The sequence below is a fragment of the Notothenia rossii genome (assembly GCF_949606895.1).
Source record: "Notothenia rossii genome assembly, chromosome: 4".
In the NCBI taxonomy this organism is placed as follows: domain Eukaryota; kingdom Metazoa; phylum Chordata; class Actinopteri; order Perciformes; family Nototheniidae; genus Notothenia; species Notothenia rossii.
Genome location: NC_136902.1, coordinates 4,818,985 through 4,846,831, shown reverse-complemented (window position 1 = coordinate 4,846,831; position 27,847 = coordinate 4,818,985). Strand labels below are relative to the sequence as shown.

Below are 27,847 nucleotides of genomic sequence, written 5' to 3'. Positions count from 1 at the left end.
TCACGCCTCCGGGTGATCAGTGGCCGTCCTCCTTTGGTTTCTGGCGGTCTTTCAAGGGATCCTGTTCGTGAAGCTGTTTGTGGTGGAAATGTACCGAGACAAACTAACAGATAATAATAAAATGGTGAGGAAACCTTTCCGTTATACTGAAATGAAGATTCGTGGAATGAGACGGTCTTTTATGGAGTTTATTCTTGCAAGAAGGTAAATCATTACAGAGTCAAGCAGTCTGCATCAGGAGGTCTGCAGAGGGTCTGATATTCACATCAAGAATAGAAGAGGAGGGGCACATACAGAAAAGATAAACATGATATTCTTTTAAACACATCTGCTAGGAAATGGAGAAACATCATGTCTACACTCAACAAAAGATAAGACCATTAACCTCTTAACACGAAAAAGAAGAACAGATTGTGAATTTTAAATGCTCCCTTAGCATGATACAATTTTCCATTACACTCTACACTTTTGATTATAATAAGGTAAGATAAGATGAACCTTTATTAATCCCCGTGGGGAACTTCAGTTGTACAATCAGCAACAGGGTACGCGTGAAAAACAGGACAGCACAGATTAATAAAATCAAGAATTATTTTTTAAATGATAATAATAATAAAAAACTATGAAATAGGAGATGAGTAAAAATAAGGGTAAAATAACTATGAGCATATATACATATTATTCCCCGATAATACATATTTATCACAAAATATAGAAGTTATATATATGTTATATCATACAAGGTTCGACCTTCATCAGCATTACAAATGCACAATGATTCAATGTAACATCACTGTGTATAATAGAAGAAAAAAACATGTGCCATATTGCAGTCACTGGGATATATGAGCAAGCTAATCTGAATGAAATAAAACAAAAGGTATTTAGGCAGATACATGCGTCCACCTGTGTTTCAATGTAATCCCGCTGCATGATTGGTTTAGGTGGGAATACTAATCCATCGGTTTCTACACCTGTGGGTTTGACTCCTCGTCTCGGTTCGGTTTTTCTAATAAGCGAAGTTTCTTCCAAAGAAATGACTTGTTCTTGTTTAAAATACTTCCACATGCACTGAGACGAGACTTGCTGTCCTCTTCTTCACTCATGTTATTGAACTAAACATCTGAACAGGAGACTACAATGGAAACTCACAGGGGGGTTCAATGGTGCTGTTTTGCTGTGGCAAAACTTGCTGGATTAAATCAAACAGAACTCTAAACACATTTCAGCTCTGCACACAATCTGCACAGCTCTGCACTTTATAAAGCACTGCACTTGGATCTCTGAGTAATACACAGAGATCTGACATATTCACCTGTCGGCCATTTTCAAAACACTGCCATTAAACATGCTACACATATGAGCCAATGAACAAGTACACATGCCAGCTGACCGTTAACGCCTGGCTGCTTTGCTGTTGACTCATCAAGCAGGATATATGTAATACAAATTGGATATTTATTTTTAAAACGTGTTTTTTTATTACAGAGCTGAGCAAATAATATTTAGTCTTAAAGTCACATGAAAATAAATCTAATATCCTATAGGATTATGAAATACACAAGAAAAAAACAAGATTTAAGTTGTTAATTCATGAGAAAAGCACCCGAAATAAGACATCACCAAGTTTAAGGGGATAGACTATACTTCTTTCAATTTTAATCCAAGGTACATTGGTGCTTTCATCAATCCAGTTTTTCAAGGCTCGTGAAGGAATAATAATAGAGCTCGAGATTGGGAACATTAAGGCCTGCACTGTTTTTGTCATATTGTAGAACTTTGTATCTGATTCTTGGGTATTGGTTTTTCCAAATATATTTTGAAATCCTATTCTGAAGTTTGTCCCAAAAACCGTCTGGTGGAGATAAAGGTAACATACTAGCTAAGAAACTGACTCTTGGTAGAATATTCATCTTTATGATTGAAATTCGTCCCGCTAAAGAAATCTTTATATTAATCCACCTTTTTAGGTCATCTTTAATTGTTGTATACATTCTTTCGTAGTTCTTTGCTACTATTGTGTCGAATGAGGCATATATATCGATTCCCAAATACTTAAAGTGTTGGACGATCTGTAATTCTGTATTTAAGTTTAGTTCAACCACGGCACTATTGAGGGGTAAAATACATGATTTATTCAAATTGATCTTGTAACCAGATAATGAACTAAATTGGGTAAAGATATTTAACAGCTTAGGAAGCGTAGTTGGTACCTCGTCCAAGTACAGTAGTAGATCATCCGCATATAACTAAATGTTGTGGTGTGTGTCTTTTACAACTATCTGTTTTACTTCTTTGGATAGTCTTATTTTCTGTGCAAGCGGTTCTAGAGAAATTGCAAACAGAAGCGCGGAGACAGGGCAACCTTGCCGAAAATCTAGGTGACCACTGATTGCCTGTCAGAACCATAGCACTTGGATTATTATAAAGGATCTTCAATATAATCATACATTTTGCCCCAAAACCCATTTTTTGCATTGTATGCCACAAAAATGGCCATTCTAGCATATCAAAAGCATTTTCATCATCAACTGATAATACGGCGAAAGGCAATGTTATGTCTGCTGCAAAATGAATAACATGCAGTAGTCTCCTGATATTATCTGATGAGAATCGGTTTTTCATAAAGCCTGTTTGGTCATAATGAACTAATGTTGGACGGACTTTCTCCAATCGTCGAGCTATTACTTTGGCATAAAGTTTGATTTCTGAATTTATAAGTGATATTGGTCTAAAACTTGTGCATAAAATGTGGGTCTTTCCCCTTCTTGTGTATGAGAGAAATTATAGCTGTATTGATATCCTTTTGGAAATATCCTTCTTTAAGTGCTACATGAATCATTTCCAATAATATTGGTCCTAAACCAGGCCAAAACTGGGAGTATCATTCCGGAGGGATACCATCTATACCAGGGGATTTGCCAAGGTTCATGTCTTCCAATGCTTCAGATCATTCTTTAAGTGTTATTTCACAATCTAAGCCAGGGGTGGGGAACCTTTTCCCTCTCAAGGGCCATTTCAATTTTTTCAACATCCTCCGAGGGCCGTACAAATTATTGACCTCTGCTTAAAAGAACTAAAATCACAGCAAATTCATTTGGCTTTTCTTTCATGCTGTGCAAAGAAAAAGCAACCTCTTAATCCAGATATCTCACCATGACTCGTGCATGCATTCACGTGCACGGTGTGGCATGACCACCACAACAGAAATATATGGACACAAGATATGGGCAAATTTATTTAGTTTCCTATCCATGTGGACATGATTTAAGTAGGGGAGGACCTCACCTCCTCTATGGGGGTCCGGGGGCCATGCTCCCCCGGGAAGATTTTTTTTTAAATGTTGAAGTTAAAAGCATCAATCTGGTGCACTTTGAGAGCAAAATGAAGAGATCTATGGATACATCTCTCAACACCCATATGAAACACAACTGGAAGCCGTTTTATTTTTCTTTATGGATATTTTACAAATCACTCCCCTTTCAAACTGTATTCTTCTTTATTAATAACAACTTTTTTTTACTGTCATACTGTATAGTATTTTATACCAGTTTACTTTATTATCTTATTTTTTTATAATAACTATAATGATCATATAAAGGTGTGCCTTTTTTGGAGAAAAAGCTTCTTATATTCGTTAGCATAGCTAGCTAACCAGATGCTAATAACAACAACGTTATTGACTGTATGATCAGTATGACAGATGAACAGATCGCCACTGGGCTTTCAACTAAAGACACAGCCACGCAAAAACTGCGGCATGTGTACGGCTCCTTATGGGTAGGCTATTGCCATTTTTGGAAGTGCCGGAACGGTGTTCTGGTGCTCTCCGTCAGCACTACACTTCTGTCAGACGAGACATAATTACCACGTGATGACACGTTAGGCCCGTGTTGTGTTCAAGGACCCTGACCTTGGCCAGGAAAAACAGGCACTCGCTTGTTTCATTTTTTTGCGGTCTAGATTTCATTCATTTTTTTCTTCTTTGCGTGTGTTTATAAATTACCTCGAGGGCCGTGCCAAATGGTCTCGCGGCCCGGGGGCCGGAGGTTCCCCACCCCTGATCTAAGCGATCGATATCCTCAGGGGATAGATGTGGTAAATTCAGATCCACAAAAAAATGTTCTAACTCTGTCTGTAATTGAGACGTATATATAAAATTATTATAGAACTGTTCAAATCCATGATTAATACGGACTGGATCATAAAGGACAATGCCATCATTATTCGTAATTGAGGATATTTGGGCCAGCTGCTCGTTATTTCGGAGTGTACTTGCCAGCAGGGAGCTCGGTCTACTTCCATCTAGATATTCTGTGTTTCTTACCCTATGAATCCGAAATGTGGCTCTCTTGGTAAGTAGCGCATTGAGTTCAGCTTTAACTTTGCATACTGCTATTTCTTTATCTGAATGATAATGTTCCTGTAGTTCTCTAGTCAGTGATGATAATGTACATTCTAGATCCAAGATTGTCTTGAGCTCTTCCCTATTTCGGCCTGAGGAGTACGCTATGGCGTTATTTTGCGCTGCTCTTTTCCAAAGTGGACGCAGAATGTGTGAAAGCATACAGCACGATGCGGGGTGTGTCTCTAGACATCTTTAGACTGGAATAGCGGGGCCCAGTACGTGAACTCGCCTCGCAGGTGCACACGCCAGGATAGAGGACATCAGACTCCAGAGAAAACTTGCCCGAGTCGAAGTCGGAGTGCCAATGTCCAAGTCGAGTCCGAGTCATCGTGGGGGGGGGGGAATTCACGAGTCCAAGTCAGCGTGCGCGAGAATTCACGGGTCCAAGTCCGAGTCGTGTCAATCAAGTGCGCGAGTCCGAGTCGAGTCCCGAAAATCGGCACTCGAGTCCGACTGAAGGGTCTGCTTTATGCTTTATGCGCTCCGCACACCCTGCTGCGAGGCTCTGGCGAACAGTTCATGAGCGTGCTCAATAGCGCACCTCCCCCCCCCGTTCATAAAGTCAAGTACCCCTCAAAAGGTCTGGTTTATTTCATTTTAAGGACGCGCACCAAGCAACATCTCCAGGTGCTCCTTTGAGAAGCAGGGCAAAAAGGTTATGTGCACCCCTGATTATTATAATGAAATGAGAAGCAGTTGAACACAGGAGCGGGTTGCAGCTATCATCATACCTGCCTATTCAGCGGACTTGTTTAAGTTTTTTATACAAATGACCTGTTTTGACTGCAGCTTGAGAAACTCCTGGATACAGTCTGAAAGCATCGTTTTTTTATCTTTAAACATGATCTTTAATAATGTTGTAGTTTAGTTGAACTCTGAGAGGTGGACTGGCTGGACTCCTCACTGGGACTCTGGTTCTGGACCAGCTTGCAGGGTCCAGGAGTTCTTGGAGAGAAGGAGCGCTTCCTGCCGCAGGACTCGGGGGATGGGAGTTCCTGAACATGGAGAAACAGCTTCAGTTATTATGCTCCAGATATCTGGAACAAAGTCACAGAAAGAATGTGTCTGCAGCTCAGAGAGTCCTGCTGGGAACCCACACATGTTGAGGAGCCCAAAGTGTGATGATAGAAATGTACAGTACGGGTCCCCAGCACATAGAAGCTGCCGGATGCTAACCTGCAAATGTTGGGAGAGCTTTACAGACCAGGAGAGGAACTAAGAACATTTACTCAAGTACTGTACTTAAGTACAATGTTGAGGTACTTTTACTTTACCTGAGTATTTCCATTTCATGCCACTGTGTACTTTTCCTCCACTACAGTTCAGAGGTACATGGTGTACTTTTCCTCCACTACATGTATTTAATCCCTTTAGTTTACAGATGTGGATGAATGATGTGAAATATAATCAAGTATTAAATCAGACTTTAGTTCCACCTGGAGTAAATCCACCAGCTACCCTGCAGTATACAAAGTCATTCAGACTAGCTGCACCTTTACCAGCTTTGAGAACACTTTCATGATCAATCATTATAAAACATATCATATCTATTATTCTGAAATGGACCAATCTGCACAATGACTACTTTTACTGTCGCTACTTTCACTAGATTTTGATGAGAATACTTTCCTACTTTCACTTGAGGAACATTTTGAATGCAGGATTTTTACTGTAACAGAGTATTCCTACACTCTGGTACTTCTACTTTTACTCAAGTACAAGATCTGAGTACTTCTACTTTTAATCAAGTACAAGATCTGAGTACTTCTACTTTTACTCAAGTACTAGATCTGAGTACTTCTACTTTTACTCAAGTACAAGATCTGAATACTTCTACTTTTACTCAAGTACAAGATCTGAGTACTTCTACTTTTACTCAAGTACTAGATCTGAGTACTTCTACTTTTACTCAAGTACAAGATCTGAATACTTCTACTTTTACTCAAGTACAATATCTGAATACTTCTACTTTTACTCAAGTACAAGATCTGAATACTTCTACTTTTACTCAAGTACTAGATCTGAGTACTTCTACTTTTACTCAAGTACAAGATCTGAATACTTCTACTTTTACTCAAGTACTAGATCTGAGTACTTCTACTTTTACTCAAGAACAAGATCTGAGTACTTTTACTCAAGTACATTTTGATGACTGTAACAGAATGGTTATAATGTCGATGTTTTCATGTGTTTTATTCTTCAGAGTTTATTTACATGTTACAGAGTGTCAGTGAACGCGTCACTGTGTTGATAGACAGTTGTTGTGAAGAGAAACAGACAAAATGATGAAGAGAGAGAAACCAGAGTGTTGTTTTCCTCTGAGGACATGCTCCATCAAAGAGTTTCATATCTGGATGAATGGAGGATATTCAGTACTCACAGGTCTTCTGGATCTCGGCTCTGATCGTCTCATCATCTCTGATCCTGTAGGGATGAACACAATCCAACAGTTATGGATCCAGTTTAAAATAAGTGTTTGTTCTTTGAGTCAGCTTCAGAGTCCTGACTGATCTCATGCTTTACATCCCATCATATCTTCTCTGCAAACACTACGACTGACTGCCACAGCTCTCAGCTGCATGACAGGAAGTAACAGTCATTAGTCAAGGAGCTCAAAACATCCCATCAAACACAGACTACCTTTTCCACTCTTCTGTCAAATCCCATATGTCTGGTGGAAAGTTGATCACTTACTAAATGTGGCTTTGCATTTCCAGCTGGCCTTCTATAGTTGATGGAAGAATGAGAGAGCCTGCAGTCAGTGGGTAACATCACTGATCTGATTCCCCAGTGAGAGAAACACCTCCCTGTGTTTCATACAATACTGCTGAACCAGCAGAGACCCCTTACTGACCTGAGGGTCTCCAGTCTGCAGTCTGGACTCTCCAGAAGATCTCTCAGCAGCTCCACATCTGAATCCTGCAGAGCGTTCTCTCTCAGGTCCAGATCTCTCAGATGGATGTTGGACTTCAGAGCTGAGGCCAGAGCAGAACAGCTGATCTCTGACAACATGCAGCTCTTCAGTCTGAATAAAGAAAACAAGATGAGGATAAAAACCTGTTTATAATCTAATCAGATGTTACTCAACATTTAAATGAATCTGAACAGAAAAATCTGTCTTCTTCAGAAAGTAAACTTTATCATGTCAAACTAAAATGACTTCAGATGACCTTTATTCAGACGTTATCGTTTACTAATTATTAAATACATAGATTTACTTTTTACAAATAACATCTATTACAGTTCCTTTAAGAAACAGTCAACATGTATGTCTGCAGTTCTTACTTCTTACTCTTAAAAATGAAACATGAATGAAAGGACATTTATAACTTTATGGATGTAAGTTATTAATTAATATAAATGAAGTTTAATTACAAAGTGAACATGTGAGATCTCCAACAGTAACAGAGAGTCAGTGAACTGACCTGAGGGTCTCCAGTCTGCAGTCTGGACTCTCCAGAAGATCTCTCAGCAGCTCCACTCCTGAATCCTGCAGATCGTTGAGACTCAGGTCCAGATCTCTCAGATGGGAGGGGTTGGACTTCAGAGCTGAGACCAGAGCAGCCCAGCTGATCTCTGACAAACTGCAGCCCCTCAGTCTGAATAGAGAAAACATGATGAGGATAAAAACCTGTTTATAATCTAATCAGATGTTACTCAACATTTAAATGAATCTGAACAGAAAAGTGTGTCTTCTTCACAAAGTGAACTTTATCATGTAAAACTACAATGACTTCAGATTTACCTTTATTCAGACGTTATCGTTTACTAAATATTAAATACATAGATTTACTTTTTACAAATAACATCTATTACAGTTCCTTTAAGAAACAGTCAACATGTGTGTCTGCAGTTCTTACTTCTTACTCTTAAAAATGAAATATGAATAAAAGGACATTTATAACTTTATGGATTTAAGTTATTAATTAATATAAATGAAGTTCAATTACAAAGTGAACATGTGAGATCTCCAGCAGTAACAGAGAGTCAGTGAACTGACCTGAGTGTCTCCAGTCTGCAGTCTGGACTCTCCAGAAGATCTCTCAGCAGCTCCACTCCTGAATCCTTCAGAGCGTTCTGACTCAGGTCCAGATCTCTCAGATGGGAGGGGTTGGACTTCAGAGCTGAGACCAGAGCAGAACAGCTGATCTCTGACAAACTGCAGTCCCACAGACTGAATAAAGAAAACATGATGTAAGTTTAGAAAACAAAGTTCCTGTTAGAAATAACTCCAGGTTTAATAATCTGTTCAGAGTCAAACAGGGTTTTAATGTCAGAGATGAAGCAGAAACAATCCACTGATAATCTGGAACTTTAACTTTGATCAGATGTTTAACAACTCCTTCATCTCCCTCACAGCTCCTCAGTACCGACAGCATCTCCACTGACTCCTGGAGCACAGGGTGAGTCTGTGGAAGCTCAAACTCTCTCCCTCACACATTCACCTTCTCTCTGTTACTCTGATCAATATTCAGTCATTAGCAAAAACGGAACAAATAAAAATAACATTGTATTTGTTCAAATTCAGAAAATCATAAACCAAAACAGATCAATATGAACTGCAGTCAGTGAACTGACCTGAGAGCCTCCAGTCTGCAGTTTGGACTCTTTAGTCCAGAACTCAGACGCTCCACTCCTGAATCCTCCAGATAGTTGTTAGTCAGGTCCAGATCTCTCAGATGGGAGGGGTCAGACTTCAGAGCTGAGGCCACGACTTCACAGTGAGTCTCTGAGAGTAGATAGCCAGTAAGTCTATAATAAAACATATATTACAACATGTGTTAAAAAAAGGAAACATTATATTAACATCAAGCATTCGATGAAAAAAGATTTGACATGTTCTGATAGACCTTTGCTGTTAGTCCATTTAATATAATATATAATAATATATGATAATAGAGTGTAATGAGTTGTCAGTGTGATCTGATCACATGTCTGTGCTCCTGCTGTCACTGACTGTTACCAAAAGAAACAGAAATTAAATGAATCACTTGACGATATTAGAGATGTACAAATTTAAATGTTAGTTAATATTTGGATGTGAATGATGGATGAAGGATGTTTTGGCTTCTCTGAGCATCTGAACATTTGTTGCGCACACAAACACAATTAACAAACCAATAAAGTTTCAATATGTTCAACTTGATACCATCAGATGTTCCCAGTCTATCAGCATTAAGACATAACTCTGTTATTGGTGGGACATGATATAGATCTGATTTTAAACTCTAACACATTGTGATCAAAACGTGTGTGTTTAATGATAAAGAAACTTCTAGAAAGTAATAATATGTTTCTGTGATAACTGTAAGTCCTGCTGTGTGGTGTGATCACATGCTGAGAAACCTCTCAAGTCCTTCATGTGTTTGACATGTCGCCTCCATCACTCAATATGAAGAGAGGAACGGTTCAGTTGAACTATTATTATAAATAAATAGAAGAACAGTGTTGGTTTTATTTTCCTCTCAGTATTTAAACAGCAGAAATGTTATAGTGTTTATTTGAATAATCAAACTCCTGATCCACTTTAGTTTATAAAGTTAATCACATCTGGACTTACGTGGCCTTCCTGCAGTTCCTCACAGCTGGAATCAGTCTCTGTCGTCCTTCCAGTGATGTTTTGTACTGATCCAGGTCCAACTCCTCCAGAACCTCCTCTGACATCTGCAGCATGTAGGCCAGAGCAGAGCAGTGGATCACAGAGAGTTCCTTCTCTGATCTATTCTCTGACTTCAGAAACTCTGTGATCTCCTGATGTACTGAGAGGTCCTTCATCTCTGTCAGACAGTGGAAGATGTTGATCATCCTGTCAGGAGAGATTTCATAACTGCTCATCTCCGTCAGGTTGCTGATGGCTCTCTGGATGGTTTCTGGTCTGTTGTCTGTGCGACCCAGCAGGCCTCCTAACAGTCTCTGGTTGGACTCCAGAGAGAGGCCGTGGAGAAAGCGGACAAACAGGTCCAGGTGGCCATTTTCACTTCTGAGGGATTTCTCCATGGCTCCCTTCAGGAAGACATCCAGGGATGGGTACCCCTGATCTCTGCTGTTGTTAAAGTCTCTCTGCAGGAAGTCCTTCAGTACCTCTGTGTCTCTGTTGGTGTAACAGTGCAACATGTAGACTGCAGCCAGAAACTCCTGAATGCTCAGATGAACAAAGCAGTAGACTGTTTTCTGGAAGATCACACTCTCTCTTTTGAAGATCTCTGTACAAACTCCTGAGTGCACCAAGGCCTCGGTGACCTCAAGGCCACAGCGCTGCAGGTCTTCTTGGTAGAACATGATGTGTCCTTTCTCCAGATGTTCAAACGCCAGCCTCCCCAGCTTCAGAAGAAGCTCCCTGTCAGCCTCCGTCAGCTGCTGTGGACTCGTCTCATGTCCCTCTTCATACTTCTGCTTCTTCCTCTTGGTCTGGACCAGCAGGAAGTGTGAGTACATGTCAGTGAGGGTCTGGGGCAGCTCTCCTCTCTGGTCTCTAGTCAACAAGTGGTCCAGAACTGCAGCAGTGATCCAGCAGAAGACTGGGATCAGACACATGATGTGGAGGCTCCTGGAGCTCTTGATGTGAGAGATGATTCTGCTGGACAGGTCTTCATCACTCGATCTCCTCCTGAAGTACTCCTCCTTCTGGGCGTCAGTGAAGCCTCGTACTTCTGTCACCCTGTCCACACACTCAGGAGGGATCTGATTGGCCGCTGCAGGTCTGGAAGTTATCCAGACGAGAGCCGAGGGAAGCAGCTTCCCCCTGATGAGGTTTGTCAGCAGCACGTTGACTGAGGACTGCTGAGAGACATCAGACACAACCTCATTGTTTCTGAAGTCCAGAGAAAGTCTGCTTTCATCCAGGCCGTCAAAGATGAGCAGCACTTTGCAGACAGCCAGCTGCTCTGCTGTGAGCTTCTGTAAGGTTGGATGGAAAACATGGAGCAGCCTGAGAAGACTGTACTGCTCACCTTTGATCAGGTTCAGCTCCCTGAAGGAGAGCGGGATCACCAGACTGACATCTTGGTTTCCCAAACCCTCGGCCCAGTCCAGAGTGAACTTCTGCACTGAGAAGGTTTTTCCAACTCCAGCGACTCCGTTGGTCAGGACCGCTCTGATGAGAGTCTGTTGGTCAGGTGAGGCTTTAAAGATGTCCTGGCACTTGATTGGAGTGTCATGGAGGGGCTTCTTCTTGGAAGCTGTCTCCAGCTGCCTCACCTCATGTTGGGTATTAACCTCTTCACTCTGGCCTTGTGTGATGTAGAGCTCAGTGAAGATGCTGTTGAGGAGGGTTTCACTTTGATCAGTTCCTTCAGTCACACGTTCACATCTCCTCCTCAGACTGAGCCTATGTTCATCTAGAACCTTCTGCAGACCACTATCTGCTGGAAGAGAAGGAAACAGGAGAGAATGAGGAACATGCTCTGAGAATCTAATTATAACAATTAAACAAGAAACAGACTGAGTTTAAATGTTGTATAAACAGCTCACTGTCTCTGCTCTACAGCAGTATACCTATTCAGAAACAAAGGAACCAGGAAGAGGAATGAAACGCTGCGTGTGTTCGGCCTCTTACCTCGTACAGTTCTGCTCTGACTGGCTGTCTGCAGTCCAGCTCTGGTTCTGGATCTTTTCCCACACTGGGGACAGGAGGGGTCTCCTGATGGAGGTCTCTGCTCCCAGTATGAGGTGATGCACTGTCTGCAGAACCAGTGTCCACAGCTGGTAGAGACTGGATCCTTCAGGACGTCCTGACACAGAGCACAGCTGGACAGCTGCTCCTCCACAGGAACACCACTCTCCCTCTTCCCTCTGTGGAGAGGAACACATCCTTTACAGCACTTTACATTAGAGGAGCTGATTCTCACCAATGTGTCACGCTGCACGAATACGCAGGTGACATGAATTTCCTCTCTTCACTTTCTTGGTGTTGCCAGGCACGGATCTGGGTCTTTGCATTGACTCTACATGTAATCACACAAAGCTCTGTTATATCTGCTAATGCTAAACACAACCAGCTCACCAGGTTATCACTATTATTAATAAACATCTTTAAAATACATATCATGAACATGCCCAAGAAGTAAATAATGTTTTGGACGATATATTTAGTTTTTTGTGAGTATTTATCAATATCTTTGCATTTAAAACCTTTTGATGCCACTGATACAATGATGCATGCAAACATGCATATCGAAATATCCTTAAATAGCGCGAAGCCTGCGAGCTAGTTCAGGCAGTCAACTCAAGCACCAATGATACATTTACACGTGACGCACCTCGTCCCTCTTACAACCAACCAATCACATTCTCCTAAACCTGCCACTCTATTAAAGCTGCAGATCTGCCGCCTCTGCCTCGCTAAATGCTTCCTCCACCACCCCAGCTTCAACCCCAGCTTCCACCTGTAGGCTCGGTGTTCTGTGTACATTTGTGGAGTGATGAGGCCTTAGCCTAGACGCCAAACTCAAACTATATGCTGTTTCTAATAAACATACCAAGAAACACGGGAGTTGTCTGACTGAACTAATGTTAGCTTGCTGTACTCTGCTGCCTTTGTTCTGTACAAACTGCTCTCAAGATATTATTAAAGAAAAGTTTAATGTGTTAGATAACATAAAAACTGAATCCTCTTCAGGTCAGGTTACAGCAGAAACTCTTACTTTGTGTCTGAGGGTCCAGGTTCATTACTGAACCATATAGGTATATCTTTAGACCAGTCACTCTTCAGAGACAGACAGCTGGGGACTGGAGACTCTGCTCTCAGTCTGTGGAAACAACACATGTTTTAAACATCATTAGTTCATTCAGAGAGCACATTTTGACTTCTGTCTGTATGTAGATTATTTACTATCGCTGATGACATCAGGGATCAAGAGTTTAACTTTGTTACTGTACTCTACGAAATGTCTTTACTGTGATCATTAAACAACAGTTTGGATTATCAGATAACAGAAAAACTGAATCCTCTTCAGGTCAAGTGTCAAGTATGGAGGTTCCTCTTTAGACCAGTCGCTCTACAGAGACAGACAGCTGGAGACTGAAGATTTGTCCTTTTCCTCATCTTTAAAATCACTCATCTTCTTCAGTCTGAGAGATAAACCAGTAACACTGGAGACACACACACACACACACACACACACACACACACACACACACACACACACACACACACACACACACACACACACACACACACACACACACACACACACACACACACACACACACACACACACACACACACACACACGTCTCAATCTAAACCATTATAATAATAAACGTGTTTAAAATACATCAAATCAGTCAGATTTCAGACGGTTAGCGCTAGATCGTAAACCTCCTGGGTTATAGGCAGCGGAAGTGACGTAACCGTGGATGAGAAGTCACCAACTTTTGTATTGAAAGTTTAATGTTTACCCTAAATAGAGGGGAGTTCCGCTCACGCAAGTCTTGTCCCAAATATGAGGTTCATTAACGAATAATGACATCATACTCTCGTCTATAACAACATTAAAATGTGTGAAATATACTTACATTTCAATAATAATGGTTTGATTATGAAATGTTAACATACAGTTCTTATTTGTGTTGCATTTGTGGATAAAACCCAAAGAACATTTAGGATATACAGTATATATATACTGGTCAGATATCCACCAGATCTTTTAGTGGTTTTTGTCTCTCTTGGAGAAATGAAATTGTAACATCCAATACAAAAGTATACAATATACACAAGCCTACACATCTTCCGGCGCAGACTGAAAACTCATCTCTTTCGACTCCACTTCGATCGATAGAATTACTAACAAAGCACTTATATACTAACAAAGGACAGGCTTATCTAAAGCCAGTTGAGTAGCACTTGAAATGTTTTGGCTCTATGAAACCTGATGTACTTATATGATTCTGTTTTCTTCAAGTTTGTACTTTGTTGGTCGAATAAACGTACTGTAAGCTAAATGCAATGTAACACAACTTTATGGGTCATTCCAGAATTGGAGGACATTTCATGTCCCACATATAAAAAATCTAATAATCCATGCCCAAAAAGCTAAAACATGCACTTGTTGTGTTACATACTGTATATTTGTCTTGAGACAAGAGTAGGGCTGCTCAATTAATCATATTTAATCGCGATTACGATTATGGCTTGCAACGATTACGAAAACAACGTAATTGAAATAAAAACGAATATTTGTTATTATTATTTAAAAAAAAAAAAATTGGGGGGGTTTTTCAGTTGAATTATACTTAAAGTTCAGGGTAATCAACTGTTAAAAACATACTGTTCAAAATTATTTTCTCCAATAAATGGATGTTTTCAAAGTCAATGAATAATCGCAATTACAATTATTGACCCAAATAATCGAGATTATGATTTTTGCCATAATCGAGCAGCAAGAGGCATATAAAGTTGTAGAAAAAGTGGTTTCAAAATATTATTTAAAATATCAAATAGCTCTTGAACACCCCCTAAAATTGCCTTTTTCTCTTGTCCCAGCTTCTTGGTGACCAACTTGCATGACAAATATAACATTTTAAAACAGGGTTTTTATTTACTTTTGTTGGTATTATTCTATTGATGTACTGTATGTCTTTTCCAATAGTAAAATGGATTTGTTAAATCATAAACACATTTTAAATAAGAGTAATTTTACACTGAAAGTGTGTCCCACAACATGCGTTCAACCCTGTTACCGAAACCTTTTTAGATTGGAAGAGGAAGTGAAAACACTGTTTGTCACATGGCACAGTGGAAAGGACATCAGCAAGCCATGTGCTACTACCATGGGGGGACCAAAACTAAGTTCTCTCTTTTATTTTGAATATATTTCCAAACTTGTCACTCTTGAAGGAGTGTGGCACTCATACAAACGGAATCCTGTTACTCATATTATGAGACTAAAACAAATTAATTTCAAATGTATCTTTCTTTAGTTAAATATCTAAGTGGGTCCATTCCTATAGCATTACTTTGTGCAGCTAGCATTAATTCCTGAGGTAAAAGCTAAAATTAGCATTGATTTCTAACCCTGTTACTTGCAACCCTGTTAATCTAATTAGAGTAACAGGGTTAATTCTTCATTGGAAAACATATATAAAATATTATCAAACAACATTTCTGTTGTCCTGAGTATGTATTTGTCACATTTATGTCATTATCTACAATCAAAAGTAATGTAGCCATTTAACCCTGTTCCTTACGCAACCCTGTTACTCTAATTTCAACCCTGTTACTATATAATTTTCTAAAATAATCAAATTAAACCAGTTTTATCCAAAAACTACATTAGTATTTAACGTAAATATAACTTTCTTTACTTAAAGGTGGGGTAGGTAATTAGGTTCGCGCAGAGAGTCCGCCAAATTAAGTGCTGTTCCAAACCAACGAGTGTGGAGGGGGAGTGGGTTATCCAGCCCTCAAACAGCGAGTCTGCATCGGTGCTGATTATATATATATATCTTTAGACCAGTCACTCTTCAGAGACAGACAGCTGGAGACTGGAGACTCTGCTCTCAGTCTGTGGAAACAACACATGTTTTAAACATCATTAGTTCATTCAGAGAGCACATTTTGACTTCTGTCTGTATGTAGATTATTTACTATCGCTGATGACGCCAGGGATCAAGAGTTTAAACTTTGTTACTGTACTGTCACTAAGTTTCTTTACTGCGATCATTAAAGAACAGGTTAGATTATCAGATAACAGAAAAACTGAATCCTCTTCAGGTCAGGTTACAGCAGAAACTCTTACTTTGTGTCTGAGGGTCCAGGTTCATTACTGAAGTCTGGAGGTTCCTCTTTAGACCGGTCTCTCTTCAGAGACAGACAGCTGGAGACTGAAGATGTGTCCTCTTCTTCCTCATCTTTTAAACCACTCATCTTCACCAGTCTGAGAGATAAACCAGTGACACTGGAGACACACACACACACACACACACACACACACACACACACACACACACACACACACACACACACACACACACACACACACACACACACACACACACACACACACACACACACACACACACACACATTATAATAACACACTTGTCTTAATCTAAACCATTATAATAATAAACGTGTTTAAAATACATCAAATCAGTCAGATTTCAGACGGTTAGCGCTAGATCGTAAACCTCCTGGGTTATAGGCAGCGGAAGTGACATAATCGTGGATGAGAAGTCGCCAACTTTTGTATTGAAAGTTTAACGTTTACCCTAAATAGAGGGGAGTTCCGCTCACGCAAGTCTCGTCACAAATATGAGGTTCATTAACGAATAATGACATCATACTCTAAAACATGAATGAATTAAATTGTAACATCCAATACAAAAGTTGATCTGAAACAAACTCAAATACCATAATGAAATTAATCAACAAATTATTATTGTTATTATAACTTAAATGTTATACCTGGAAACACAACCGAAAATACATATATGCTCGTCTCTTGTCCTGGGTGGCAGATTACGTCACTTCCGCCTAAAACCCAGGAGGTATACGATGGCCCAATTCCAAACCACACCCTACCCACTCCCACTCCATGGCAGAGCGACACTTGCAGCTCAACGAGGCTCCCTCCTGTCAGATGGAGGGAGTAAATACAGCGGCAAGCTTTGGGACAAATTCCCCTCTCTCTGGCAGAAACAGGAAATGCCGTTACTGTATGTAACAACGGTTTCAAATCAGCAGCACTTTGACAAAAAATTTAAATTAATAACTAAAATAAACCTCCAAACATCTTTAATATATATAAATAATCCATGCCCAAAAAGCTAAAACATGCACTTGTTGTGTTACTTGTCTTGAGACAAGAGGCATATAAAGTTGTAGAAAAAGTGGTTTCAAAATATTATTTAAAATTTCAAATAGCTCTCGAACACCCCCTAAAATTGCCTTTTTCTCTTGTACCAGCTTCTTGGTGACCAACTTGCAGGACAAATATAACATTTTAAAATAGGGTTTTTATTTACTTTTGTTGGTATTATTCTATTGATGTACTGTATGTCTCTTCCAATGGTAAAATGGATTTGTTAAATCATAAACACATTTTAAATAAGAGTAATTTTACACTGAAAGTGTGTCCCACAACATGCGTTCAACCCTGTTACCGAAACCTTTTTTAGCTTGGCAGAGGAAGTGAAAACACTGTTTGTCACATGGCACAGTGGAAAGGACATCAGCAAACCATGTGCTACTACCATGGGGGGACCAAAACTAAGTTCTCTCTTTTATTTTGAATATATTTCCAAACTTGTCACTCTTGAAGGAGTGTGGCACTCATACAAACGGAATCCTGTTACTCATATTATGAGACTAAAACAAATTAATTTCAAATGTATCTTTCTTTAGTTAAATATCTAAGTGTGTCCATTCCTATAGCATTACTTTGTGCAGCTAGCATTAATTCCTGAGGTAAAAGCTAAAATTAGCATTGATTTCTAACCCTGTTACTTGCAACCCTGTTAATCTAATTAATTAGAGTAACAGGGTTAATTCTTCATTGGAAAACATATATAAAATATTATCAAACAACATTTCTGTTGTCCTGAGTATGTATTTGTAGTAAACTTGTTATTATATATTCCATGGAATGCTCGTAACATCCCGATAGCAATGAATATATTAAATGCTTTGACAATAAATCCATAAAAAAATTTCATCTGTGGAAGCTGTAGCGCTGTAAAAAGCACGACCAATCATCTGAGCCGGCCCGGCTAAAGTAACTGGATGGCCTACCTGCCTGTCAGCCTTCCATCTGTGCACAAACTTATCTCGTGCCCTGATTGGTCATGTGCGCGTTCGTGTGTGTTGGAGGAGGGGCTCTGGAAGGAAGTCTGAAGGAAGGGGCAGATTCTTTTCAGTAGCGTAGTTTCAAATTCTAGTGCACTCGAGCTGGTTTCTCCATTCTTACCTACCCTACCTTTAATAGTAAATAATTTATTGAAGAATATTTTTGAAAATGCTTTAAGTATACTTAATGAGTATTTGTAACAGGGTTGCACAAAGCATGGCACACAACAAATAAAACATCTAATAAAAAGTGTAGATTTGATGCCTTAGCTGGGTAAATTAGTTTTTTTATGGTTTATTATCTGTTTTTCCTAAGTACATAAAACAATTAATAAAATAAAAGGTTCATTCATCAAAAATGTTGGTGTCTAAATTGTCCTCCAATTCTGGAATGACCCTCATAATAAAATGCACATATTTACGTTTTACTAGACTAAACACAGTTATGATCCTAAGTTTTAAAAAAAATGAGGTTATCGTGAGGTTGTTAACATCGCAAAATATCAGTGGATGTTTCCTGACGGACACACACAGCATTGAGCCCGGTCATGTAGGGCAGCAGGTGAAGTCGGCCCTTTTCCAAACCACCACCTTCATCAGGGTTGTCAAACTCAAGGCCCGGGGGCCAAATCCGGCCCGTGACTTCATTTTCTTTGGCCCCAACAGAGCTTGCAAATAATATGATATGTTTATTATACGGTTAGATGATGATTTACAGAAGCACGTTGCCCATAAACTACATGTCCCACAATGCATCTCAAATGTGTCTATTTTCTCAGAATTAGATTTTTTTTCTTCTAAATATGCCTTTTTTCTTAGAATGTGCCCTTTTCTCAGAATTTGACTCTTTTATTAAATGTTACTTTTTTTTTTAAATGTCACTTCTGTTTTTTGATTGTGACTTTTTTCCAGAATTTGGCTTTCCTTTTTAAATCATTTTGTGACGTGCGCACTGAAGAGACTTGCAATTATTTGCCCCAGACTTCAGCTTTCAGACGTAGTTAATTATGAAGTTATTACCCTATCCAATAATAATGCAATGCAGAGGCAATAATGTAATATAATACATTATTTTATGTATATTTATATATGTATCTTTATATAGTCTTAAAGTTACAACCGCCCTTTGAGTGCAGCCATAATGCTGATCTGGCCCGCGATTAAATTGAGTTTGACACCCCTGCCCTACAGCTACTACAGTACACACTACCCCTCCATTTGCGCCTTCGCGCAAAGAGTCCGCCACATTAACGGAGCGTCCACACGGCGGCGTGCGTTGAAGCTTGCCGGTGGGCGTGTCTGAAGCTCGACCAACAACCAATCACATTCATCTCCCGCCCCGGACACACAAGCACACGGTTTGATTGGCTAGAGCTTGTACTGGCATATGATTTGATTGGCTGACGCTTCCATCGAAGCTTGAAAAGTTGAACTTTTATGAATTAGCAATGCCTTGATAGCCTACTTCAATTTCACATTGTTGGTAAAATCATATTTTACATCTTAACCCATAAAAACCCGGACCCATTTCGACTTTTGGGGAAATTAAGGGGAACATAATTTAGACTAAATAGACCACCTAGAACACATTTCTGACAAAACCCCCCCCCTACTGTCAAATATCTGAAATGTGACATATATGTCAAATTGGGCTTTAATGGTAAAATAACTCTTATTTATAATGAGGATGATTTTTTGGTTTAAATTAGTTTGAACATTCTTTGAATTGAAGAATAAGAACATATAAACTCAATATAATTGAATCAGCTAAATTAACTGAGCGAATCATAATAATATTTCTAATTTCACTATGTTCACTCTGTCACTTTGGGTTTACTGTGAAAGTTTAGGGTTAAAGTCCCGATGTGACACCAGTGTCACAGCGATGTTTGTCTCATTTGTTTCATATCAATTTGATCAATAAATGTTTCCACAACAGGTTAAATGTAACAAAGGACATGTTATGTAAGCATTTTAATTTTTAAATGGCTTGAATTTGACCTTTAGCAACAAAACAAAAGCTTATGAAATTTAGCTCGTTATGTCACATGTGTTAGTCTGGCACATGTTGTTATGGCAACACAAAATCACATGACCATGACCCACCAGACTGTTCAGGCCAGCGTGTGTCACTTAGGGAGTTCATGAGATAAAAACAAGTCTAAAGCTGTATAAGGAACTTTCCAGAATATTTCAAGTTTGTGTGCTTGCGCTTTTGTGCGTACTCTATAGTGCCCGTAATAGCGTGCACTGGAGTCCATTGTTATGCACTGTGTGTGTGTGGTTTTGCTCCGTGTATGTCAACGTCACCCCCTGTCATGAAACACGCTGTTTACAAGTAGTTCCAGCAAACATCCACTGATAAATTGCGATGTAAACGACCTCATGATAGCCTCATATTTTTTTACTTAGGATCATACCTCTGTTTGGTCTAGAAAAAGATAAATGTGTGCATTTTATTATAAAGTTGTGTATATTTACAGACTGTTGCAAAAACTAAGAAGCTTATAAACATCAGGTTTAAAACTAAAAGAACTTTACAAAAAAAGTAACATAATGAAAGATGTTTGGAGTTTTATTTGAGTTATTAATTTACATTTTTTGTCTAAGAGATGCCGATTTGAAACCGTTGTTACATACAGTTACGGCATTTCCTGTTTCTGCCGGAGAGAGGGGAGTTTGTCCCAAAGCTTGCCGCTGTATTTATTCCCTCCATCTGACAGGAGGGAGCCTCGTTGAGTCGCCACGGAGTTCACTCCGTTACGGAGTGGTATGGGTGTAGGGTGTTGTTTGGAATTGGGCCATCAGCACCGCTGCAGACTCGCTGTTTGAGGGCTTGATAACCCACTTCCCCTCCACACTCGTTGGTTTGGAACAGCACTTAATGTTGCGGACCCTCCGCGTATCTCGCAAACGGAGGGATAGTGTGTAGGAGGTGGATTGGATTTGGGCCTAACTTGCACTAACCGACTTCAGACAGGTTTACTGCGCTGGGCTGTCGCATGTTATGTTGCTTTGATGAATCAGAAAACAGGAACTAAAAAAAGTTCACACCACTTGTAGAAGTCCCTCTTTGGAGTCTAGGACGCTGATGTTCTGACATCCAGTAAAACAGAGTAAATAATGTTTTAAAAAGCAAATCCTGGTGTTAACACTTACCCTGTTGTCCTCCTCCGTCGAGCTGTAAAATGGCAGAAAAAACCGTCTTACTTTCAGTTTCAGCGTCCCTTCCTGTCTGCAGCTGCAGCGCGCGCGCACCCCTCTGTTTCATAACCAGCCCTATCAGCTGAACCAGACAGTTCACTGTGTTCAGTGAGATAGAAATAAAGGTAAAAACAAGCTCAACGAAGTTATTGAAATAAATATATTAAAACCACAGTGTGAAAATAAACCATGGTAAACATGCTGTCTTCAAAACCTCACTTAGTGTGTAGGTAAGTACTCTAGTGTTAACGGTGCATAAGATTGTTCCCTATGATATATATATTTGTTATATGCGGTCAAGCCAGCCTCCACTTCCGAAAACACAGTCAAACCAGCCCCCCCGTTATATTGTGGTGCGCGAATATGGTAGAGGCATGAAAAAATTGCCTTCAAAATAAAAGCGCTTACTCGGTCGATAACAAATATACCTAAAAAACATACCAAACATATTCATATATACTGGAGCTTAAATTAAGAAATATGTACTATATAATGTGATGAATAATTATTTAAAACAAACTACGTATAACTTCCACATTATATAACTGAGTGAATGTAAAACATAAGGAGTTTCAAAATAAAATACTTTTGAAATCTCATATATGGGCTATGGTCCATCTGTTTTTAGATAAGAATAAAACAAAAACTCTCCAGTATCACTCCAGGGTGATAGCAGGACACCCCATCTAGTCACTCAGATAATATCAGGACAATCTGATGTACAGTTTCAAAATAAAATACCTTTGAAGTCTCATATATGAGCTATCATCCCTCTGTTTTTAGATAAGAATAAAACAAAAACTCTCCTGTATCAAATACTTATTTCACTCCAGGGTGTGAGCAAGACACCCCAACTAGTCACTCAGAGAATAGCAGGACAATCTGATTTAGAGTTTCAAAATAAAAGGCCTTTGAAATCTCATATATGGGCTACCGTCCTTCTGTCTTTAGATAAGAATAAAACAAAAACTCTCCAGTATCAAATACTTATTTCACTTCAGGGTGATAGCAGTAGCCCTTCTTTTTTTTTTAAATCTTCCCGGGGGAGCATGCCCCCGGACCCCCCTAGAGGAGGCAAGGACCCCCCTAGAGGGTGTTAGGTCCACTTCCCACTTATAAAAATAGCACTTTACCACTGCACCCTCTCTAATCTCAGATGCACCCTGAGTCATTTTGTTCTAGAACCGGGCCTGCATTGTTTGTTCTATATGCTTTTTGAAATCCCAAAAAATATGCGTCTTTCTAGAACAGATTAGAAATCGCCGGAAAATATTACAAACAAGTGGCAACATGTGTGACGAAGGTGTTGCGAAGGCTATATCATACAATCAAACGTGAAACTTAAGTTCGCTCCATTGCGGAGATATTCCCGCGAGAGTGCAGAAAAATTAAATTAATTCACTACTACTTAAATTAATTCACTACTAATTAATTTGCGTTTTTTGTTACTGGCACCAGGGAGCCATTGCATGTTAAAATTCAGAATGTTTGCAGTCAGTATAGAAACCTTGTCCGATCTAGAGGGATTAACTATAAATAAAAAGTATATTATATTTAAATGTTTTTCTTTTTGATGTGCAGTACTTGAGTAAATGTACTTGTAATCACCTTGACCACTAGAGGTTGGTGTTACATCAGTTTCTGCATTTAATCACAAACATCGATATGCCTTTTCTGTCCTGGGGCCTCATTTATAACGCCTTGCGTAGGATTCACGTGGGAAGGTTGCTTACGTAGTACAAAGCAAAAACATAGGTACAGAAATGTTCCGACATTTTCCGATTCTCAAAACATTGCGTACCGGCGAGGGAAGTGCGTATGGCACTTCCTACGCCTGTTTCGCTTTATAAATCTAACTTCATCTAGGGGGGTTTGGGGGCATGCACCACCAGGAAGATTTTTTCTAAATGTTGAAGTTAAAAGCATCAATCTGGTGCACTTTGAGAGCAACATGAAGAGATCTATGGATACATCTCTCAACACCCATATGAAACAGAACTGTAAGCAGATTTGTTTCTTTATGGATATTTTACAAATCACTTCCCTTTCAAACTGTATTCTTGTTTATTAATAACAACTTTTTTTTACTGTCATATTAGTATTGTATACCTGTTTACTTTATTCTCTTATTTTTCTATAACTATAATGATCATATAAAGATGTGCCTTTACCTCACTGGTTGGAGAAAAAGCTTCTTATATTCGTTAGCATAGCTAGCTAACCAGATGCTAATAACAACAACGTTATTGACTGTATGATCAGTATGACAGATGAACAGATCGCCACTGGGCTTTCAACTAAAGACACAGCCATGCAAAAACTGTGGCATGTGTACAGCTCCTTATGGGTATTGCAATTTGTGAACTCCCGCCCGGAGCCGCGTTCTGGTGCTCTCCGTTAGAAGTACATTCCTGTCAGACGAGACATATACCATGTGATGACACGTTAGGCTCGTGTTGTGTTCAAGGACCCTGACCTTGGCCAGGAAAAACAAGCTTGTTTAATTATTTTGCGGTCTAGATTTCTTGGATTTTTTTCTTTTTTGCGTGTGTTTATAAATTACCTCGAGGGCCGTACCAAATGGTCTCGCGGGCCATATACGGCCCGGAGGTTCCCCACCCCTGCTCTAGAATGATGGGAAAGGAGGTTTCAAACTTCCTTTATAACCTCCTTTAGCTTAGGAACCACTGGACCTCCCTTACCGAAAGGAGAGGAGAAAATGCTGCCCCACAATGCCTTGCAGCCGCAGCATTTGACGTCACACAACAGTCTGCCGTTCACGGACACAAACGATTATGACGGAGAAATTATATCATGAAAGTTACGGTGCTTATTAAGCATTTTAAAACGTATGTGGTAAGTTGCCAAAGTGCTTTGTTTTGAACGTTCATCAGTATTATAATCAAAAAGAGAAATATGAACGTTAGTTTTTACTGAAATGATCAAATAAAGTCAACATTTCACTGAGCTGTGTGGGGTTTGTTCAACTCTTAAAAGATGTTTGAACAGTGATATACACAGTGATAGATGTAATGGAATAACGTTTATAATAAATACATTTGTATTGATTTTAAGATCTTTTCATAGTTCATACAATCATACGTATTGGGATCATTTGTATTAATGTGGACCGGAGGGAGAGGGTGATGAGCATAAGTTTCACTTTTTTTAATTTAAATTCCAAATTTGGTCATGAATAATATGTTTCTTTGTTGTTCATAAAGCATAAAGTAACAGCATCAGAGCACGGTGCAGAGTCTCTAGATGAGTCCCTTGTTCTTATTAAACATCCATGTTGTAGTCCGCTGTATAGGAAACTGTAGTTTCCATAGTTTCCCCACAGCAGCCGACGCACATTTATGACGTCCGCTGGCGCATCATAAACACGTTGGATCGTGAAAGTGCAGTCGGATTCTCTAAAGTACCGCAGTCTCTTCTCCTAAATCCTTTTGAATTCTCCTATCCACTATGCCTTAACCCCGTGACGTTTCACTCATAGGTCAAGGAATAGGAGATAGGGTTAGAATTTAGGAGCTGATTTTTAAACTATCCTAACGCAACCCGTGTCAGATTTGGGATGCCTTTTGAACCAGAGTAGCAGCATGGAGGACGGATCGTCACCAAAATAAATAAATAAGTGGTCCGAAAAAGGTTAACGACAAAAAAAAATACACATAACCTTCCTCAGGCATTGTGTTTGTACCGGGGACAGGAGACACCCTCTTGATGAGAAACTGAACCGAAATGATCGGGGAATCCCTCCGGAGTGGAGTCATGACGACTGGATCTGAATTATTTGTTTGTATTTGGTGGTTTGTGTTCCAGCTGTCGATCAGCAACTATACATCCATAATCCACCAGTTAAAGGAAATACAACTAATGTGTTATATTAGCTGTACAATTTACCACACATGGTGTTCTTATTTTCCATACCTCCTGTGTTTTACGAGCGACTTATCAAGTAGACTATTGGCAGACGACATAAAACACGATTAAACGTGATATAAAACCATGCTCGTATCTAAAACCTATAGAAATGCAACACGGGGTCAGTTTAGACGTAATTCTGTCCTCCTGCTTACCGGGTCATTTATGAGAAAACATTTCATAACATTAACACAAGATATTCAAGGTGGTTTTTAATATCCGTATTTATTTATTTATCCAAGTTATGTGTTTGTGTGCACTGAATCTCAAACAGGCGTTTGTTAAATCATTTTAAGATTGGCTTTAATCAATTTGTGAAAATGAATTCTTCATATATGATAAATGAGAGGTAACATTTTATTTATGGTATTATTCCCACATATGTCTCTCCATTCTTCCTTCTGCCAACGGTGTCGCAGTTTCTCGTCTCCCGTTTTTGTGCTTATAGTGCGTACGCATGGGTCAGAGTTTGCGTGGAGGACCGCACATTTTCCCGTCAAGTTGGTATTTTATAAATCGCAAACATTGCGTAGAAACTGGCGTACGCCATTTTTGGAGCGTATATCCCTTTATAAATGAGGCCCCTGAAGAGGAATACACAGGTGGGAGAAGTACTCGGATCTTGTACTTGAGTAAAAGTAGAAGTACTCAGATCTTGTAGTAAAAGTAGAAATACTCAGATCTTGTACTTGAGTAAAAGTAGAAGTACTCAGATCTTGTAGTAAAAGTAGAAGTACTCAGATCTTGTACTTGAGTAAACGTAGAAGTACTCAGATCTTGTAGTAAAAGTATAAGTACTCAGATCTTGTACTTGTGTTAAAAAGCAGATCCTGGTTAACACTCACCCTGTTGTCCTCCTGCTCCGTACAGGTGTAAAATGGCGTCTGGCAGTTGGACTTCATATTTGGACTTTAACACCCTCACCTGTCTGCAGCTCCTCCTCTTGATTCATAACCAGCCATACCTGCTGAACCAGTTCACATATGTGCGTATGTGTTCATACTCCCTATGTTCAGTGAGATAGAAGTAGAGCTAAAAACAAGCTCAACAAAGTTATTTGAAAGCTTTTTAATGCATTTCTAATTATTTCATCCCACCATTGAGCACTGTTAAAAAGCAACAAATGATTAAACATCAGATAAAAAGAGAACCATGGATGCCTTAGCTGGACTGATCCATGTTTTGAAGGTTTAATATTTCTCAAATATACTGTATACAAAAAAAACTAAAAAAGGCTTAATTTAATCAAATGTTTTGATTTCTAAATGTCCTCCGATTCTGGAATGATCCAAATAAAAAGTTAGTCAAGCCCCAGCAAGAGGACGATATTTAAATGTTATCAGGCCTTCAACAACATTTTTAGTTGCAGATTCACCAGCTAGCTAGCAGTTAGCATTAATTAGCATTGCTAGTGTAACCCTTTATGAAGCCTTACCTTGGTACTAGGCGATCTGTAATGCTAACGATGGCTTCAGTATCTATAGTGTCTAAATCTAGATCTCTAAGGTATCCCAAACCCAAAATACAAAATAAAGGTTAACTCTTATTATAGGTTGGATTAGGATGTTGGTTTATCAAACTCTATAAGTAAGGGATATATAATATTCTAATTTACGTAGTACTGTACTATGTCGTTATCTAAATATTCAACATACTATACTCTGTAGTTTTTTAAATACTCAACATACTATTCTTACTCTGTAGTTTTTTAAATACTCAACATACTATACTCTGTAATTTTTTAAATACTCAACGTACTATACTTAGTCGTCTTTTGAAATATTCAAGATAATATAATTTGCAGATTTTTTAAATATTCTATATACTATACTATGTCGTTTCTTTTGCACATTTTCGACATGCTTTACTACACCGTTTTTTTAAACATTAGACATTCTATGCTATGCATTTTTTTTAAAGTATTCTACATACCATTCCTATGTCATTTTTAAAATATTCGACATATGCAGTTGTTTTGAAGTATTCGACAGTTCTACTTTAACTAAATTATTTGTTTGACGGTTCAAATTCAAGATTAATTGCATAAAATATAATAAAAAACTAATTTATCATTCAATTTACGTAACTTTCAATATCAACTGCACGATTTGCATATTTTTATTCCCAATGATCAGTAAAAATGTATTTGAATCTATAATAAAACATCATAATTTATTTGTTGAATACATTTTGGATTATTTTTTTATTGATTTTAAGACTTTTATGAAGACAAACTAAATAAGATAATTTAATTTAATACTGTTTGAAGTCAGTATAGAAACCTGGTCCGATCTAGACAGATTGACGTATAGATAACAAGTATATTATATTTCAATGTTTTTGATGTGCAGTAAATGTAATCCACATTATGTCCACAAGAGGTCGCTGTTACATCAGTTTCTGCATTTAATCACAAACATCCGTATGTGCCTTTTCTGTCCTGAAGAGGAATACAAAGGTGGGAGAAGTACTCAGATCTGGTACTTGAGTAAAAGTAGAAGTACTCAGATCGTGTGATTGAG

At 39.0% G+C, this 27,847-nt stretch overlaps 2 protein-coding genes across 11 annotated transcripts in view; one reads left to right on the top strand and one right to left on the bottom strand.

Moving 5' to 3' along the window:
* Positions 1-27,847, top strand: part of ptpn18 (protein tyrosine phosphatase non-receptor type 18) — a 94,820-nt gene that overhangs the window by 35,742 nt on the left and 31,231 nt on the right. For 2 of the 5 annotated variants that reach the window (XM_079674475.1, XM_079674474.1), the window contains exon 2: positions 8,768-8,811. The exons of 2 other annotated variants lie outside the window; for them this stretch is intronic. The gene's annotated coding sequence lies outside the window, so the exon portion shown is untranslated. Of the gene's footprint in view, positions 1-8,767; positions 8,812-26,195; positions 26,311-27,847 lie in introns of those variants that run through there. One more of the 5 variants, XM_079674476.1, reaches the window with a different exon arrangement.
* Positions 175-26,217, bottom strand: LOC307035320 (protein NLRC3-like). Of its 6 annotated transcripts, XM_079674469.1 has the most exons (12): positions 21,618-21,741; positions 21,354-21,497; positions 16,147-16,305; positions 13,051-13,155; positions 11,964-12,199; positions 9,969-11,772; positions 8,987-9,160; positions 8,409-8,582; positions 7,834-8,007; positions 7,263-7,433; positions 6,789-6,832; positions 175-5,403 (listed from the first exon to the last, which is right to left on the bottom strand). In XM_079674469.1, coding segments are annotated over exons 3-12 (3,012 nt in total). In that variant the 5' UTR covers positions 16,275-16,305; positions 21,354-21,497; positions 21,618-21,741; the 3' UTR covers positions 175-5,401. The 6 variants fall into 6 exon arrangements, with proteins under 6 accessions (XP_079530595.1, XP_079530596.1, XP_079530594.1 ...); XM_079674470.1 differs by lacking the exons at positions 21,354-21,497; positions 21,618-21,741 and adding an exon at positions 26,171-26,217; XM_079674468.1 differs by having other exon boundaries at positions 21,354-21,752.

Excerpts from the sequence above, each read along its gene's own strand:
- LOC307035320 (XM_079674470.1), bottom strand. The coding sequence starts at position 16,274 with ATGAGTGGTTTAAAAGATGAGGAAGAAGAGGACACATCTTCAGTCTCC. Across the intron at positions 13,156-16,146 it reads CCTGGACCCTCAGACACAAA|ACTGAGAGCAGAGTCTCCAG; the intron begins GTAAGAGTTTCT and ends TTGTTTCCACAG. Across the intron at positions 8,583-8,986 it reads TGCAGACTGGAGGCTCTCAG|TCTGTGGGACTGCAGTTTGT; the intron begins GTCAGTTCACTG and ends TTCTTTATTCAG.